At 45.7% G+C, this 18,403-nt stretch overlaps 1 protein-coding gene across 4 annotated transcripts in view; it reads left to right on the top strand.

Annotated features, from left to right (window-relative positions):
• bbs4 (Bardet-Biedl syndrome 4) overlaps window positions 1-18,403 on the top strand; it is a 55,895-nt gene that overhangs the window by 32,778 nt on the left and 4,714 nt on the right. For all 4 annotated transcript variants that reach the window (XM_041178238.1, XM_041178236.1, XM_041178237.1 and 1 more), the window contains 7 exons: window positions 694-821; window positions 1,284-1,338; window positions 6,708-6,776; window positions 7,580-7,732; window positions 12,333-12,504; window positions 14,483-14,552; window positions 16,077-16,221. In XM_041178238.1, the coding sequence (XP_041034172.1) occupies window positions 694-821; window positions 1,284-1,338; window positions 6,708-6,776; window positions 7,580-7,732; window positions 12,333-12,504; window positions 14,483-14,552; window positions 16,077-16,221 (792 nt within the window). The remainder of the gene's footprint in view (window positions 1-693; window positions 822-1,283; window positions 1,339-6,707; window positions 6,777-7,579; window positions 7,733-12,332; window positions 12,505-14,482; window positions 14,553-16,076; window positions 16,222-18,403) is intronic.

Below are 18,403 nucleotides of genomic sequence, written 5' to 3'. Positions count from 1 at the left end.
AGAGTGATGAGACTGTGGAACTCTTTTTTTTCTTTATTCTTTGATGGGATGTGGGCATTACTGGCAAGGCTGGCATTTGTTGCTCATCCTTAACTGCCCCTGAACTAGGTGGTTTGCTAGGCCATTTCAGAGGGCAGTTAAGAGTCAGTTAAGACCCATTGCTGTGGGTCTGGAGTCACATGTAGGCCAAACCAGGTAAGGATGGCAGATTTCCTTCCCTAAAGGACATTAGTGAACCAGATGGGTTTTTATGACAATTGATGAAAGTTTCATGGCCACCATTACTAAGACTAGTTTTCAATTCCAGATTTATTAATTGGATTTAAATCCCACCAGCTGCCAAGGTGGGATATGAGCCCGTGTCTCCAGAGCATTAGCCCGGGCCTCTGGATTACTGGTCCAGTCTTGTTCCCACCATCTCCCCATCTTGTTACCATATGGAGTAGTTGAAGTGAGTAGCATGGATAAAATTAAGGGAAAGCAAGATAAATATGAGGGAGAAAGGATTAGAAAGACATGCTGATGGGGTGAGATGAAGAGGGATAGGAGGAGGTTTGTGTGGAGCATAAACACCGGCATAGACCATGCCATTGGCAAATGGACTATTTCTGTGCTGTAGATTCTATCTCTTAACCCAATAATTGAACCCAGATTACATCAGAGTGACTGTGATAAGTTGTGTTTACTTCCCAGGCTAAGGAACATCTGAACTACGCTTTACAAACCAGCCGACATGACCTGACTTTCATGGTGCTCGGGAAACTGCACCTATTGGAGGGAACTACCCAAAACGCTATTGAAACTTATAAGAAGGCAGTGGAGTGAGTATTGTACTCTATACATTTTCACAGTCAAATAAGAGTGCAGGGAGTGATGACTGTTTAGAATAAAGACCATGAGCTACACAATGACTTAGATTTATTTAGCGTGTTTTAAGGAAGCGGCCTTAAAACAAAGTGAATGGGAACAATGGACACTATAGAAACTGGGAAAGTGACACAAGGTGCAGTAATGGAATGAGTTCTGAGGAGGTTCTGAGGGTTTGGAGCTGAGCAGCAAGGCAGAGATTGGTGCAGACAATGGTGCCCAAAGGGTGCTTAATGCTTAAGGGGGTGCAGCACATTGAGAGGAAATCAGAAAAGTCAGTCATTTATATTTTACTGAAACCTCCAAACCACAGCAAGAAATTATTTATCTCAGCGCATCCCTCTTTGGGGAAAGTCTAAAATAACCAAATTATTGAAAGAGCATCTTTAACTTCTGCATCTGTTTGTTTCTTGTAGGTTTTCTCCTGAAAATGCTGAGCTTCTGACTACTCTGGGGTTACTGTACCTGCAGGTAATGTTACAACCTGTGTGTGTCACGAACTAGGCCTTATAACAGGACTGGCATGTAACAAAATGGGAAGATGGTTTGAACTCTTTTTCCTGTAAACAGCCATTCTAAAGCAATACATTATCAGCAAGGTTACTGGGAAAATCCCAGAATCAATAAAAATGGAATTTGACTTGCTCATCACTGCACATGGTCCTTGCTTTCAGGACTCTGTATGATTATACCGGAGCTCACAATGAGTGTGTGACCCCTTCCACTTTTTCTTCATTCTTTCATAGTATGTGGCCATCCTTGGCTAGGCCAGCATTTATTGCTGTTACCTAATTTCCCTCGAGAAGATGGTAGTAAGCCACCTTCTTGAACCGCTGCAGTCTATGTGGTGTAGGTACACCCACAGTGCAACTGTAGCTGTACCTACACCATGGAGTTCTACAGTTTTGACCCAGCAAAAGTGAAGGAACAGCGATATAGTTCCAAGTCAGGATGGTGTGTGGCTTAGATGGGAACTTGCAGAGGTGGTGTTCCCATGTATCTGCTGCCCTTGTCCTTCTAGGTGGTAGAGATCGCAGGTTTGGAAGGTGCTGTTGAAGGATCCTTGGTGAACTTCTGCAGTGCATCTTGTGGATGGTACACACTGCTGCTACTGTGCGTTGGTGGTGGAGGGAGTGAATGTTTAAGGTGGTTGCTGGATGGGGTTCCTATCAAGCAGGCTATTTTGTCCTGGATGATGTCAAGCATCTTAAGTGTTGTTGGAACTGCACTCATCCAGGCAAGTGGAGAGTATTCCATCATAATCCTGACTTGTGCCTTCTATTTGGTAAATAGGTTTTGGTGAGTTAGGAAATGAGTTACTCACTGCAGAATTTCCAGCCTCTGACCTGCTCTTGTAGCCACAATATTTATATGGTCAGTCCAGTTCAGCTTCTGGTCAATGGTAACCCCCAGGATGTTGATAGTGGGGATTCAGCAATGGTAATGCCATTGAATGTCATGGGGAGATGGTTGGATTCTCTCTTGTTGGAGATGATCACTGCCTGACACCTGTGTGGCACGAATGTTACTTGCCACTTGTCAGCCCAAGCTTGGATATTGTCCAGTTCTTGCTGCATATGGGAATGGATTGATTCAGTATCTGAGGAGTCACGAATGGTGCTGAACATTGTGCAATCATCAGTGAACATCTCCACTTCTGACCTTATGACGGAAGGAAGGTCATTGCTGAAGCAGCTGAAGGTGGTTGGGCCGAGGACACTACTCTAAGGAACTCCTGCAGTGATATCCTGGAGCTGAGATGACTGACCTCCAACAACCACAACCATCTTCCTTTGTGCTAGGTATGACTCCAACCATTGGAAGGTTTTCCCCTTGATTCCCATTGATTTCAGTTTTGCTAGGGCTCCTTGATGCCACACTTGATCAAACACTGCCATGATGTCAAGGGCAGGCACTCACACCTCACCTTCGGCTCTTTTGTCCATGTTTGAACCAGGGCTGTGATGAGGCCTGGAGTTCTGTGGGCCTGGCAGAACCCAAACTAAGTATCAATGAGCAGGTTATTGCTGAGTAATTGCTGCTTGATAACACCGTTGACGACACCTTCCATCACTTTTTACTGATGATCGAGAGTTGACTGATTTATTGGCCGAATTGGATTTGTCCTGCTTTTTGTGGATGGGACATAACAGGGCAATTTTCTATATTGACAGGTAAATGCCATGTTATAGCTGTTCTGGAACAGCATTGCTAGGGGTATAGCTAGTTCTGGATCACAGGTCTTCAGAACTATTACCGGAATGTTGTCATGGCCCATAGCCTTTGCGGTATCCAGTACCTTCAGCTGTTTCTTGATACCACGTAGAGTGAATTGAATTGGCTGAAGACTGGCATCTGTGATGCTGGGCACCTCAGGAGGAGGTCAAGATGAACCATCTGCTCTGCACTTCTGGATGAAGATTGTTGCAAATGCTTCAGCCTTGTCTTTTGCACTGATTTGCTGGGCTCCCCCATCAATGAGGATGGGGATATTTGTGGATTTGCCTTCTCCAATGAGTTGTTTGATTGTGCACCACCATTCATGATTGGATGTGGCAGAACTGCAGGGCTTAGACGTGATCTATCACATGCTGCTTCTGATGTTTGGCATGCAAGTAGTCCTGTGTTGTAGCTTCACCAGGTTGCCATCTCATATTTAGGTATGCCTGGTGCTGCTCCTGGTGTGCCCTCCTGCACTCTTCATTGATCGATCCTCTGGCTTGATGGTAATAGTAGAGTGGGTGATATGCCAGGCCATGAGGTTACAGATTGTGGTTGTATATAATTCTGCTGCTGACAATGGCCACAGCACCTCATGGGTGCCCAGTTTTGAGTTGCTAGATCTGTTTGAAATTTATCTAATTTAGCACGGTGGTAGTGCTACACAACATGATGGAAGGTGTCCTCAGTGTGAAGAGAGACTTTGTCTCCACAAGGAGTGTGTAGTGGTCACTCCTACCAATACCGTCATGGACAGATGCCTCTGCAACAGGTAGATTGGTGATGACAAGGTCGAGTAGGTTTTTCCCTCTTGTTGGTTCCCTTACCACCCGCTGCAGATCAGTCTAAAAGCCACGTCCTTTAGGACTCAGCCAGCTCAGTCAGTAGTGGTGCTACTGAGCCAACCTTGGTGATGGACATTGAAGTCCCCCACCCATTCTGTGCCCTCACCACCCTCAGTGCTTCCTCCAAATGGTGTTCCACATGAAGGAGTACTGATTCATCGGCTGAGGGATGGTAACCAATAGGAGGTTTCCTTGCCCATATTTGACATGCTGCCACGAGACTTCATGGGGTCCAGAGTCGATGTTGAGGACTCCCAGGCAATTCTCTCCTGACTGTATACCTCCACCTCTGGTGCCAGTGGAACAGAACACACCCAGGGACATTGATGATGGTTCCTGGGACATTGCCAGTAAGGTATGATTCCATGAGGATGACTATGTCAGGCTGTTGCTTGACTAGTCTGTGAGATAGCTCTCCCACTTTTGGCACTAGCCCCCAAAACGTTAGTAACTGTTAGACTTTGCAGGGTTGACAGGGCTGTGTTTGCCATTTTCGTTTCCGATGTCTAAGTCAATGCCGGGCAGTCCATCTGGTTTCATTCATGTAGCGACTTGATACAGCTGAGTGGCTTCCTAGGCCATTTCAGAGGGCACTTAAGAATCAACCAGGTTGCTGTGGCTCTGGAGACCAGGAAAGGATGGGAGATTTCCTTCCCTAAAGGGTATTAGTGAACTGGATGGGTCTTTATGACAATTGACAATGAACAATGGACAGTAGTTTCAGCATTCAGTATTAGCACTAGCTTTTTAAAATTCTACATTATATTAATTGAATTTAAATTTCACCAGGTACCGTGATGGGATTTCAACCCATGTCCTCAAAGCCTTAACCTGAGTTTCTGGACTACTAGTCCAGTGACATTACCATTATAATATCACACCTGCATTTAAACAGAGCTCACTGTGTGTATCCACTCCCAGTGTGTTTACATGGAGCTCACTGCGTGTGCCCTGTCCCAGTGTGTTTACACGGAGCTCACTGTGTGTGCCCTGTCCCAGTGTGTTTACACGGAGCTCACTGTGTGTGCCCTGTCCCAGTGTATTTACACGGAGCTCACTGTGTGTGCCCTCTCCTAGTGTGTTTACACGGAGCTCACTGTGTGTGCCCTGTCCCAGTGTGTTTACACAGAGCTCAGTGTGTGTGCCCTGTCCCAGTGTGTTTACACAGAGCTCACTGTGTGTGCCCTGTCCCAGTGTGTTTACACAGAGCTCACTGTGTGTGCCCTGTCCCAGTGTGTTTACACGGAGCTCACTGTGTGTGCCCTGTCCCAATGTGTTTACACGGAGCTCACTGTGTGTGCCCTCTCCCAGTATGTTTACACAGAGCTCACTGTGTGTGCCCTGTCCCAGTGTGTTTACACGGAGCTCACTGTGTGTGCCCTGTCCCAGTGTGTTTACACGGAGCTCACTGTGTGTGCCCTGTCCCAGTGTGTTTACACAGAGTTCACTGTGTGTGCCCTCTCCTAGTGTGCTTACACGGAGCTCACTGCGTGTGCCCTGTCCCAGTGTGTTTACACGGAGCTCACTGCGTGTGCCCACTCCCAGTGTGTTTACACGGAGCTCACTGCGTGTGCCCTGTCCCAGTGTGTTTACACGGAGCTCACTGTGTGTGCCCTGTCCCAGTGTGTTTACACGGAGCTCACTGTGTGTGCCCTGTCCCAGTGTGTTTACACGGAGCTCACTGTGTGTGCCCTGTCCCAGTGTTTACACGGAGCTCACTGTGTGTGCCCTGTCCCAGTGTATTTACACGGAGCTCACTGTGTGTGCCCTCTCCTAGTGTGTTTACACGGAGCTCACTGTGTGTGCCCTGTCCCAGTGTGTTTACACAGAGCTCAGTGTGTGTGCCCTGTCCCAGTGTGTTTACACAGAGCTCACTGTGTGTGCCCTGTCCGTGTGTTTACACGGAGCTCACTGTGTGTGCCCTGTCCCAGTGTGTTTACACGGAGCTCACTGTGTGTGCCCTGTCCCAGTGTGTTTACACGGAGCTCACTGTGTGTGCCCTGTCCCAGTGTATTTACACGGAGCTCACTGTGTGTGCCCTCTCCTAGTGTGTTTACACGGAGCTCACTGTGTGTGCCCTGTCCCAGTGTGTTTACACAGAGCTCAGTGTGTGTGCCCTGTCCCAGTATGTTTACACAGAGCTCAGTGTGTGTGCCCTGTCCCAGTGTGTTTACACAGAGCTCACTGTGTGTGCCCTGTCCCAGTGTGTTTACACAGAGCTCACTGTGTGTGCCCTGTCCCAGTGTGTTTACACGGAGCTCACTGTGTGTGCCCTCTCCCAGTATGTTTACACGGAGCTCACTGTGTGTGCCCTCTCCTAGTGTGCTTACACGGAGCTCACTGCGTGTGCCCTGTCCCAGTGTGTTTACACGGAGCTCACTGCGTGTGCCCACTCCCAGTGTGTTTACACGGAGCTCACTGCGTGTGCCCTGTCCCAGTGTGTTTACACGGAGCTCACTGTGTGTGCCCTGTCCCAGTGTGTTTACACGGAGCTCACTGTGTGTGCCCTGTCCCAGTGTGTTTATACAGAACTGCCTCCTCTTCTCATTCCGTTTGTGAAAGATGATTTTGCTGCTCTGATAAATCTCTGACCTGAAATGAAGCATGCTTATTTCTGATGATTTCCGTCATCTCTCTGCTGTTTGTGCCAAGGCTCAATGCCAGCTGGGTCCTGTGATTGACATCATCACATTGTCTGTTTATATATAAAAGGATTAACGCTTTCTGTAAAAAAAAAAATGGCAACCAACAATACCATGTGTTTCTGGCTTTCAGCTCGGAATGTATCAGAAAGCCTTTGAACATCTGGGAAACGCTCTTACCTACAACCCCAACAATTACAAGGTACTGACTCTAACCTGTTTGGGCAGAACATGTTGTGAAACTTCATAAGGTTGAAGCATTTGGTTAGTGTTCAAATATCCTCATCCTAAAAGAGAAATCTGCAAATGAGATTTCTTGCTGCGAATCTATTCAGAATTCCTGCTTATTCAGCAGGATAACGATTGTTCACTAGCATTTACTCAAAGTAAAAGTTGCTGACTGTTTTACTACAGGATTTCTGTTAATTCAGCAGGTTAAGGATTACTGTAACTATGGTAACAGGGTTGATACTCAGAGACTGTTTCCCTGGCTAGAGACTCTGGAACACTGGGGTCACAGTATTAGGGTAAAGCAATGGCCATTTAGGACTGAGATGGGGAGAAATTTCAGATGATTTTCAATCTTTGGAATTCTCTCCCTGGATATTCAGCCATTGAGTATATTCAAAGCTGAGACTAATAGAATTATGACGGATGTAGGGATCTGGTGGGAAAGTGGAGTTGAATTAAAAGATCAGCCATGACCTTGTTAAATGATGGAGCAGGCTGAAGGGATATATGGGCCTATTCCTGGTCCTGTTTGTTATGTTCTTATATGGAGTTGTGATCATTGCGTACCTGTGTGGAGTTGTCATTTATTCAGTATAATGGTTTTTCCTTGTCTAGCTGTGCAGAGCTGCTAAAGGTTATAATTTCCTGTTTGCTCAGGATGTTTATGGCTCTAATGTACAGTAAGCTTGTGGTATTAGATTCCCTATCTGTTGTATTGTTTAAATGAGGTAAATGGATTCTTCTTGTTCTCCAATTTTCCACTTGTTTTGTCAGGCCATCCTGGCTGCAGGCAGTATGATGCAGACTCACAGTGACTTTGATGTTGCTCTGAGCAAGTACAGGATAGCAGCACATGCTGTACCTGAAAGCCCACCTCTATGGAACAATATCGGGATGTGCTTCTTTGGCAAGAAGAAATATGTAGCGGTGAGTACAACGAGAGGTGCCCAAACTGTTACTTTGCAGGTCTCAATCGATAAGGTTTGGTTTTTGTGATGGTAAATTGTTTGCTCCTGTGTATAACTGGGAGCCCTGATCCTGTTATCTAAACCTCCTGACGAGGGTGGTCATGTGGATAGGCCATAATCTGCTCTTTCTGTCTCTTGATTGGGTCAGATCTGCCTGTCTTCTCACTTAGATCCACAACATGTAACTAGCTGCTGACAGTGCCACTACACACTGGTCGCTGCACCACGGGCTGCAGTGGTCCTCACTATCCATTGCCAGTCAGCAGGAACTGTGCTTTCCCTATTGAAATCTGTTAAACCTACAGAGAGCGCCTCAAGGTCAGCAGAGTGGGAACTCAAGACAGAGTTCCTGACACTCAGTGTACTGCCATCTGCCTCTCTATATTGGCAGGTTCCACATAGCAAAGGGACCACTATGTTTCTTAATACCTGGGTGACTGAACTGTACACGTGCCCTCAGCAGTGACCGAGTGCAGTCTGTCTTATCCTTCCTGAAACACCGGACGTTCACAGTCAGTCTGGAAAATGTCTTGTGTTTGGCACAGGAATAGAATATAACTGAATTTAAACAGTAACAACCCCTGTGCTTGAAGGAAGATCACTAATGGATCCACAGTGAAAATACAGTGACTGTTTTAGTATGTACCCTTTCAATTAACGTTCGTACTGGGGGAAAAAAAGAGTGGAGGGAGCAGGATGTCCTGATCACCAGCCTGCAGAAGAGCTCAACATAGTTACTGAACTTAAACACCAGTGTTAAGCTCTTAGGTGGCAGGCACAGCAGAGGTTTGATACAGAGTAAAGCTCCCTCTGCACTGTCCCCATCAAACACTCCCAGGACAGGGACAGCACGGGGTTAGATACAGAGTAAAGCTCCCTCTACACTGTCCCCATCAAACATTCCCAGGGCATGTACAGCTTGGGGTTAGATACAGAGTGAAGCTCCCTCTACACTGTCCCTATTAAACAATCGTAGGACAGGTACAGCACAGGGTTAGATACAGAGTAAAGCTCCCTCTGCACTGTCTCAACAAACACTCCCAGGGCAGCTACAGCATAGGCTTAGGTGCAGAGTAAAGCTCTCTCTACACTGCGCCCGTCAAACATTCCCAGAGCAGGTACAGCACAGGGTCAGGTACAGAGTAAAGCTCCTTCTACACTATCCCCATCAAACACTCCCAGGACAGGTACAGCACAGGGTTAGATACAGAGTAAAGCTCCCTCTACACTATCCCCATCAAACACTCCCAGGGCAGGTACAACGAGGGTTAGATACAGAGTGAAGCTCCCTCTACACCGTCCCCATAAAACACTCCCAGGACAGGTACAGCACAGGGTTAGATACAGAATAAAGCTCTCTCTACACTGTCCCCATCAAACACTCCCAGGACAGGTACAGCACGGGGTTAGATACAGAGTAAAGCTCCCTCTACACTGTCCCCATCAAACACTCCCAGGACAGGTACAGCACAGGGTTAGATACAGAATAAAGCTTTCTCTACACTGCACCCATCAAACATTCCCAGAACAGGTACAGCAGGTTAGGTACAGTGTCAAGCTCCCTCTACATGTAGCTGTTACATTGCCATAAAGACCCACTAGGTTCAATAGTGTCATTCGGGGAAGGAAATCTGCTGTTCTTCCCTGGTCTGACCTATCTGTAACTCCAGATTCACAGCTACATAGTTGACATTTAACTTCCCTCTGAAATGGCCTCGCAAGCACAGTTGTCAAGAAGGCAACTCACGATTACCATCTCACGTCGCTAGGCAACAGATGCTGGATTGTTCCAGGGAGAAGTTTAATTCACTTTGTGTATTTACATAGCTTTCTGCAATTTTCAGATTTCAGAGCTGCGTCACATATTGCTAAAGCATCACATTGTGCAGAAGATTAGAAAGATTATTAGAAAGTATTACTATCAATTGAAAAAGGTTTATCAGGTTGCCTTGGCATGTGCCAGCCAAGCGTTGCCTAATATCCACATGTTCAAAATTATATAAATGTGCTTTGAATATTGAACACACTCTTCATGTAATGCTGACTTTGTATTGAAACACGTGCTTCAAGTACCTCTCACAGTTGCAATATATTTGACATTAAATTAAAACAAAAATAATCATTGACACTAGAGTTCTATACACTTGAGACATGTAAGTTTGTTGTATTTACATGACTTTGTATATGCTGAATATTAATTTCAATTTTACAATTTTCTTAGAATTGAAATGATTTGTTTTGGCAGGAAAAATATGGAGAGTCAGTATAAGATAAAGGGAGAGCCTTTAAAGGAGGTGCAGGAATAGAAGGTCCTCAGTGTGTATATATACATAGGTCATTGAAGATGGCAGGACATGTTGAGAGAGCAGTTAATAATGCATATGGTATCTTAGGCTTTATTAATAGGACAAGGAGGTCATGTTGAACTTGTATAAGACACTAGTTAGGCCTCATCTGGAGTACTGCGTCCAGTTCTGGGCGCCATAGTTGAAGAAGGATGTGAAGCGTTGGAGAGAGTACAAAGGAGATTCACAAGAATGATTCCAGGATAGATTGGAGAGGTTGGGACTGTTTTTCTTGGAGAAAAGAAGGCTGAGAGGAGACTTGATGAAGATATTCAAGATCCTAAGGGGTATGGACAGGGTAAATAGTGAGAAACTGTCCCCACTGAAGAGAACATCAACAACTAAAGGGCACAGGTTCAAAATAATTGGCAAAATGAGTAAATGTGATGTGAGGAAACATTTTCTCACCGAGAGGGTGGCTGGAGACTGGAACAAATTTCCTGAAAGGTGGTGGAGGCAGATTTGATCATGATATACAAAAGGGATTGGATTGCTATCTGAAAAGTGCGAATGTGCAAGGTTACAGAGATAAGGTAAGGGAGTGGGACTAGTTGGAATGCTCTTTCAGAGAGCAAGTGTGGACTTGATGGGCCAAATGGCCCCTTTCTGCATTGTAAAGATACACTGTCACCATCAAACGCTCCCAGAAAAGGTACAGCATGGGGTTAGATATGGAGTAAATTTCCCTCTACACTGTCCCCGTCAAACTCTCCCAGGACAGGTACAGCACAGGGTTAGATATAGAATAAATCTCTCTCTACACTGTCCCCATCAAACAGTTCCAGGACAGGTACAGCACGGGGTTAGATACAGAGTAAAGCTCCCTCTACACTGTTCCCATCAAACACTCCCAGGACAGGTACAGCACGGGGTTAGATACAGAGTAAAGCTCCCTCTACACTGTCCCCATCAAACACTCCCAGGACAGGTACAGCACGGGGTTAGATACAGAGTAAAGCTCCCTCTACATTGTCCCCATCAAACACTCCCAGGACAGGTACAGCACGGGGTTAGATACAGAGTAAAGCTCTCTCTACACTGTCCCCATCAAACACTCCCAGGACAGGTACAGCACGGGGTTAGATACAGAGTAAAGCTCCCTCTACACTGTCCCCATCAAACACTCCCAGGACAGGTACAGCACGGGTTAGATAGAGTAAAGCTCCCTCTACACTGTCCCCATCAAACACTCCCAGGACAGGTACAGCACAGGGTTAGATACAGTGTAAAGCTCCCTCTACATTGTCCCCATCAAACTCTCCCAAGACAGGTACAGCACAGGGTTAGATACAGAGTAAAGCTCACTCTACACTGTCCCCATCAAACACTCCCAGGACAGGTACAGCACAGGGTTAGGTACAGTGTAAAGCTCCCTCTACATTGTCCCCATCAAACTCTCCCAAGACAGGTACAGCACAGGGTTAGATACAGAGTAAAGCTCACTCTACACTGTCCCCATCAAACACTCCCAGGACAGGTACAGCACAGGGTTAGATACAGAGTAAAGCTCTCTCTGCACTGTCCCCATCAAACACTCCCAAGACAGGTACAGCACGGGGTTAGATACAGCGTAAAGCTCACTCTACACAGTCCCCATCAAACACTCCCAGGACAGGTACAGCATGGGGTTAGATACAGCGTAAAGCTCACTCTACACAGTCCCCATCAAACACTCCCAGGACAGGTACAGCACGGGGTTAGATACAGTGTAAAGCTCCTTCTACACTGTCCCCATCAAACACTCCCAGGACAGGTACAGCACGGGGTTAGATACAGTGTAAAGCTCTCCCTGCACTGTGTTAGTAAGAGACCATTTATGCCACTCTCAGTAGTGCACCTTATTCTGCAGTGTGACATTTTTGCACTTCCCACACAAACTGTGCTGTAGTTTCTGAGATTGTCAATTTTTTGTGACATTACTAGAGGCTCACATCCAAGAGGAAGTGAGCTGACACTGTTCAAAACGCACCTCATATCAGACGTTGAGGGAAAGCTAGCAGAGAAGACCCTGATCCCATCATTGGAATGTTAGTCATTGTCAGGATACACTCCAGCACTGTCCTCTTTTCATCCACCATCATTTTACAAATTCATTTATGTACCTTCAGAAACCCTTTTGATCATAATTGATGATTTAAGCATTAAAGCAACTTGGAAATGATAAAGCTTCTCCTCATTAAGTGAATGGCTGTTGTGCTGTTTACGTTGCTCCAGGCGATCAGTTGTTTGAAGCGAGCCAACTACCTGGCTCCCTTTGATTGGAAGATTCTCTATAACCTGGGCTTGGTGCACCTGACAATGCAGCAATATGCGTCAGCATTCCACTTCCTGAGTGCTGCCATCAACATACAGCCGAGGATGGGCGAGTTGTACATGCTGTTGGCTGGTGAGTGCGGAGCCTGCTTCAGTGAACTGACAGCATTTAATCATCACAACCATTGATCCTTCCCAACATTCAAACCTTCACCCAGTGAAGGAGTACACCAATGCTAATGCCTCTCTCAGCACAGACATCCCTCACCTCCTCTCCTGGCAGTACTGATTCTTTGGTGGAACACCCGAAGAACCACCAGCGCCCTTCCCAGTCCCCATCCCCTGTGTCAGTAAGAGCCCAGGCAGTGAACACTGATGAGCTTTCACATCACGCACAGGTTCAATCCTGTCTTCGCATTACACTCCCTTCATGAGTTGCTGGGCAACAGTTCAGAGCAGAACCCATGCCTGATTTATTTTTTCTCTTAATCTCAGGGTCACTTGGCCTTCTGCAGCAGTCAGAATCAGCCAAGCTGGCTTAGACTGCTGATTGAACCTTTGCCCCTCAGGCTTCCCCATCAGGGGAGCAGCACCAGGTGAACTCATTAAACCACGGCCCCCCTCCCCATCACTGAGCTGCACTGCAGCAATAATCAGTTATACCCTGGAGAAGAGCTAAATCCTCACACCTTAAAGTGTGATTTTCAATTCTAACTGAATGTCTGGATGGGTAGCATCACATTAGTTCACTAGCTTTGCACATCCAATTGCTGAGTTGAAGTACTCAGGCAGAGTTCCATTTGGCAACCTTGCTGCTGAATTCAATGTGAATGGAGTAGATCAGTTCTTAGCGAATGCATTAGTACCGAGTCCTGACTCAGACTGGATTGGGTTAGTATGTGACAGAAAGTGCTGAAGATAAACTGTGTCAGGGGGTATCTGAGAAAGAGGAACAGTTTGGAGAATGGATTGGGCAGCTCTGTGATCTGATCACTCACTGCCTGACGATCTTTAATTGTCGGCTCATTAATTTCCAAGTGTCCCACAGCTTCTAGAACCCAACGAAAGCTTGGCCTAAATAGCCAAGTGGTTATGGTACTGGGTTTGTTAACCCCAAGATCAAGAGTTCAAATCCCAATGGCAAACTATGAAACAGATGGAAACGGGCTTGTACTCAAAAGAGTTACACAGTGCCCCAGATAAGTAACTTCAGTGGTTTGGAAAGTGCATTTCCCTTTAAAACTTGGCCTAAATAGCCAAGTGGTTATGGTACTGGGTTTGTAACCCTAAGATCAAGAGTTCAAATCTCACACTGGCAAACTGTGAAACAATGTAACTTCATCTGAAACAGATGGAAATGGGTTTGTACTCGAAAGAGTTACAACAAGAAAAAAAAAGGTAGAACCCAACGAATAAACAGAAAGGTCTCCCGGTAGTGCAGCAGGACGTTGTGTCACTGTGATAGTCCTGATTTAATTTTTCCAAGAGTAGTTTAACGGTGATGGTAATAATACCAGTTGGTACTCAAACTGCAGTCTCAGGAGAAAGTCATTGAATGCTCAGAGAATGTTATATTGATTTTAATCATTAATTAGCAAAAAACTTTGTTTTCTGTATGTGTGAGAATTGATAAACACTGAGGCGGAGTGAGCTGTGACAGTCCCAGTGTGACATTCCTGGGTTGAGGCGTGTTAGTATATCTCAATGGAAAATGTGATGTGCTTACAGTAACTACCACCCTACAGTTAAATAGACCCCATTAACAAAGAAAAATGTTCAAAGGCATTTCATGGAGGAATTAAAATGGACATCAAATGTGAGGAGGAATTGAGAGAAAACCTTCAAATGCACAGACAAACTGGTAGTATGTGAGAAGGCATGTGAAGACTGAGAGAGGCGTTTAGTCAAGCCAGGGTAACTGTGACCTCTGCCCCCTGATGGTGGAGTGATTTATGAAAGGCCTTAGTTAGAAGAATCAAAGGCTTGGGACAGGACAGAGGGTGGAAGAGGTCCGAACTCGTGTGAAATGAGCCCATGGAGAGAGTTGTTGATGAAATGGGACCTCCCAATGTGTGTTGTGAGTGTGTAAAATTTGCTTCTTGCTGTTGCAGTGACATTGACTAACCTGGCAGATCCTGACAATGCAAAGAGAGCCTACGAACAAGCAGTCAGTTTGGAGCAGTGAGTATTATTGGGGCAAGTGCTGATCAACCTTTTTTTTCCTTCATTCTTTCATGGGATGTGGGTGTCACTGGCAAGGCCGGCATTTGTTGCCCATCCCTAATTGCCCTTGAACTCAGCGGCTTGCTAGGCCATTTCAGAGGGCAGTTAAGAGTCAACCACATTGCTGTGGGTCTGGAGTCACATGTAGGCCAGACCAGGTAAGGACGGCAGATTTCCTTCCCTAAAGGAATGTTAAAAATTCAATGAGAATTGGTAGATCCCTTGTGAAATCCTTTACCAAATTGCTGAAGACAAAGCTTCCATTTTGTTCCATGATTATTGCAGCAGTTGTGTCCTTTCTGATACTTTCTTTTCATTGGATGCAGTATTGCCTCTATTCTCTCTCTTCTGTTCCAAAGCACCAGTGCAGATCATTTTGCATTATGCTGTTCCAGTCTGAGGCCAGGGCACCTTCCTCTGACCAACACATGACCATTGGGGCCTGTGTTCTGATCATGTGCTTTGTTATTCACAGATTGAGATGAACGTTGTTTTAGCTACTTTCTCACATATCCTGTTGCTGACACACAAGAACCTGAGGCTGATGCTCTGCTTTTTTCTCAGTGACATGGAGCTTTTTCTCCACCAATCTCCCTCCCTTGTCCCCTGAGGGCACTCATACGAGGGACTAGATTCCAAAGGTATCAACTGCCCTCCAGGATCGCGCCCCAAGTGGCTTTTCCACCTATAAGTATTGATAGGACTACTGAACCATACAGGGCATCTCAGCTGAGCCTGACAGTGTTCTCACTCCGCATGTGCTTTACAGCTGGGGTTTACAGAGAGTGAATCCCTGCCTCAAACCCATTGGGATGGAACAGGAGAGCCCTGCAGCTGTGGCTGACACCAGCTAACTCAGTAGAGCGTGTATCAAAACTGACACCCGCTGGAGTGTATAGCTCACTTACACATAGTTTCTCCCATTCATGTCATTGGAGCTGCCAGATTGAAGGCAAATGGAATGTTGGCATTTATTATGAGGGCAATTGAGTATAAAAGTAGGCAAGTGTTGCTACAGCTGTACAGATTGCATCTGGAGTACTGTGTACAGTTTTAGTCTCTTTACTTAAGAAAGGATATAATTGCATTTGAAGCTGTTCAGAGAATGTTCACTCGAATGATTCCTGAGATGAAGGGGTTGTCTTAAGAGGAAAGGTTGAGCAGGTTGGGCCTGTATCCATTAGAAATTAGAAGAATGAGAGGTGATGTTAGCGAAACAGATAAGATTCTGAGGGGACTTGACAAGGTGGATGCCGAGAGCATGTTTCCCCTTTTGCAAGAGTCTAGAACTCAGGGAGACAGTTTAAAAATTAGGGGTCTCCCATTTAAGATTGAGATGAGGAGAAATTTTTTCTCTCAGTTGGTTGTTAATCTTTGGAATTCTCTTCCCCAGAGAGTAATGGAGGCTGTGCCATTGAAAAAATTGTGATGAGGAGCAGGGTCATCTTTTGCTGAAAATATCAACTTCTCTGTCCTCTGCAGGTTAAACCCACTGGTGAACTTGAACTATTCCATTTTACTGTACAACCAAGGTGACAAAAAGGGAGCTCTTCATCAATATCAGGAGATGGAGAAGAAGGTCAATAAACTGAAGGCCAGCAGTAACGTGCTGGAGTTCGATCCAGAGGTACTTCAACAATATCTCATTCTCTCAATGACCTAACTATTATCAGCTTATTACAAGTCAAGTAGTCTTGAATTCAAGACTCCATCAGCTCTCAGATCACAAAATGTTTAATTTCTGACACCAACTGAAGGATTTTAAATTACACGCATGGTATTTCTAACACTGTTTCTTAATTTGCCTTAATGTCTGTTCTGCTCTTTCTAACCTAACCTGCTGTTCAGCCCTCTGGGCTCTGACCCTTCAACTGGGCTTAATACAACTTAAAAGCTTCATATTGTGGGTGTTCCTGTTTAATTTGTATCTGAAAAATTATCCTACATAATGATTATTTTGGTAAGGTTATCAAGGGATATGAAGTAGAGGTGGTTAAATTGAGGTGAGGTAAAGATAAGCCAGTTGCAAGCTCTCAGGGTTGAATAGCTCTCACTGTCTCTGTTCTTATTGGAGCTGCTGTGTTTTGGGTAAGATGTTAAACTGAGGCTCTGTTTAACTATTCAGGTGGACATTAAAAAAATCCTGTGGTACTACTTGAAAAAGGCCTGTGTGTTCTCCAGATGTCCTGGGTAGTGGTTTACCCTCAAACAACACCATTAAACTAGATTTTTTATTTATTCCCTGGATGTGGGCTTTGCTGGCTGGGGCCACATTTATTGCCCATCCCTGGTTGCCCTTAAGAAGGTGGTGGTGAGCTGCCTTCTTGAACCGCTGCAGTCCGTGTGCTATAGGTACACCCACAGTGCTGTTAGGGAGGGAGTTCCAGGATTTTGACCCAGCGATATATTCCCAAGTCAGGATGGTGAGTAGCTTTGAGGGGAACTTCCAGGTGGTGGTGTTCCCATCTATCTGCTGCCCTTGTCCTTCTAGATGGTTGTGGTTGTGGGTTTGGAAGGTGTTTTTGAAGGAGCCTTGGTGAGTTCCTGCAATGCCTCTTGTAGATGGTACACACTGCTGCTACTGTGCGTTGGTGGTGGAGGGAGTGAATGTTTGTGGATATGGTTCCAATCAACTGGGCTGCTTTGGCCTGGATGGTGTCAAGCTTCTTGAGTGTTGTGGGAGCTGCACTCACCCAGGCAAATGGGGAGTATGCCATCACACTCCTGCTTGTGCCTTATGGACAAGCTTTGGGGAGTCAGGAGGTGAGTTACTCGTCACAGGATTCCTAGCCTCTAACCTGCCCTTGGAGCCACAGTATTTATATGGCTAGTCCAGTTCAGTTTCTGCTCAATGGTAACCCCCAGGATGTTGATAGTGGGGGATTCAGTGAATGTAATGCCATTGAACGTCAAGGGGCAATGGTTAGGTTCTCTCTTGTTGGAAGTGGTCATTGCCTTGCATATGTGTAGTGTGAATGTTACTTGTCACTTGTCAGCCCAAGCCTGGATATTGTCCAGGTCTTGCTGCATTTGGACATGGACTGCTTGAGTATCTGAGGAGTTGCGAATGGTGCTGAACATTGTGCATTCATCAATGAACTTCCCCACTTCTGATCTTATGATGGAAGGAAGGTCATTGATGAAGCTGCTGAAGATGGTTGGGCCGAGGACACTACCCTGAGGAACTCCTGCAGTGATATCCTGGAACTGAAATGACTGACCTCCAACAACCACAACTATCTTTCTTGGTGCTTTGACTCCAACCATTGGAGAGTTTCCCCCCTGATTCCCATTGACTCCAGTTTTGCTTGGGCTCCTTGATGCCACACTCGGTCAAATGCTGCCTTGATGTTAAGGGCAGTCACTCTGACGTCACTTTGGGAGTTCAGCTCTTTTATCCATGTTTGAACCAAGGCTGTAATGAGGTCAGGAGCTGAGTGGCCCTGGAGGAGCCCAAACTGGGTATCAGTGAGCAGATTATTGTTAAGTAAGTGCTGCTTGATATTAGAACACTAATTTCACTGCAAGTTCCTTCCTTCAAAGGACATGTATTACGTTACACTCGGAGTCCTGACCACTGGTGGACCCAACATCCCCAAGCCACTGCCACAGGAGATCCACTATTGTTAGTCAAAAGGTTCTTGTTCTATTGACTTTACTGTATTGCTCTATAACTAAAACTAACAGGCAGGCTTTCATTTTGTGTTACTTTTCAAAGTAATTTAATGAACTTGTGCTCCCATTTAGAATCTTCAACTCTCCCAGGTGCACGTATCAGGAACTTGAGTACCACTCTTTGATTTTCCTTC

The sequence above is a fragment of the Carcharodon carcharias genome, chromosome 32 (assembly GCF_017639515.1).
Source record: "Carcharodon carcharias isolate sCarCar2 chromosome 32, sCarCar2.pri, whole genome shotgun sequence".
NCBI classification, from domain to species: Eukaryota; Metazoa; Chordata; class Chondrichthyes; order Lamniformes; family Lamnidae; genus Carcharodon; species Carcharodon carcharias.
This window is presented reverse-complemented; position numbering and strand designations above follow the sequence as displayed.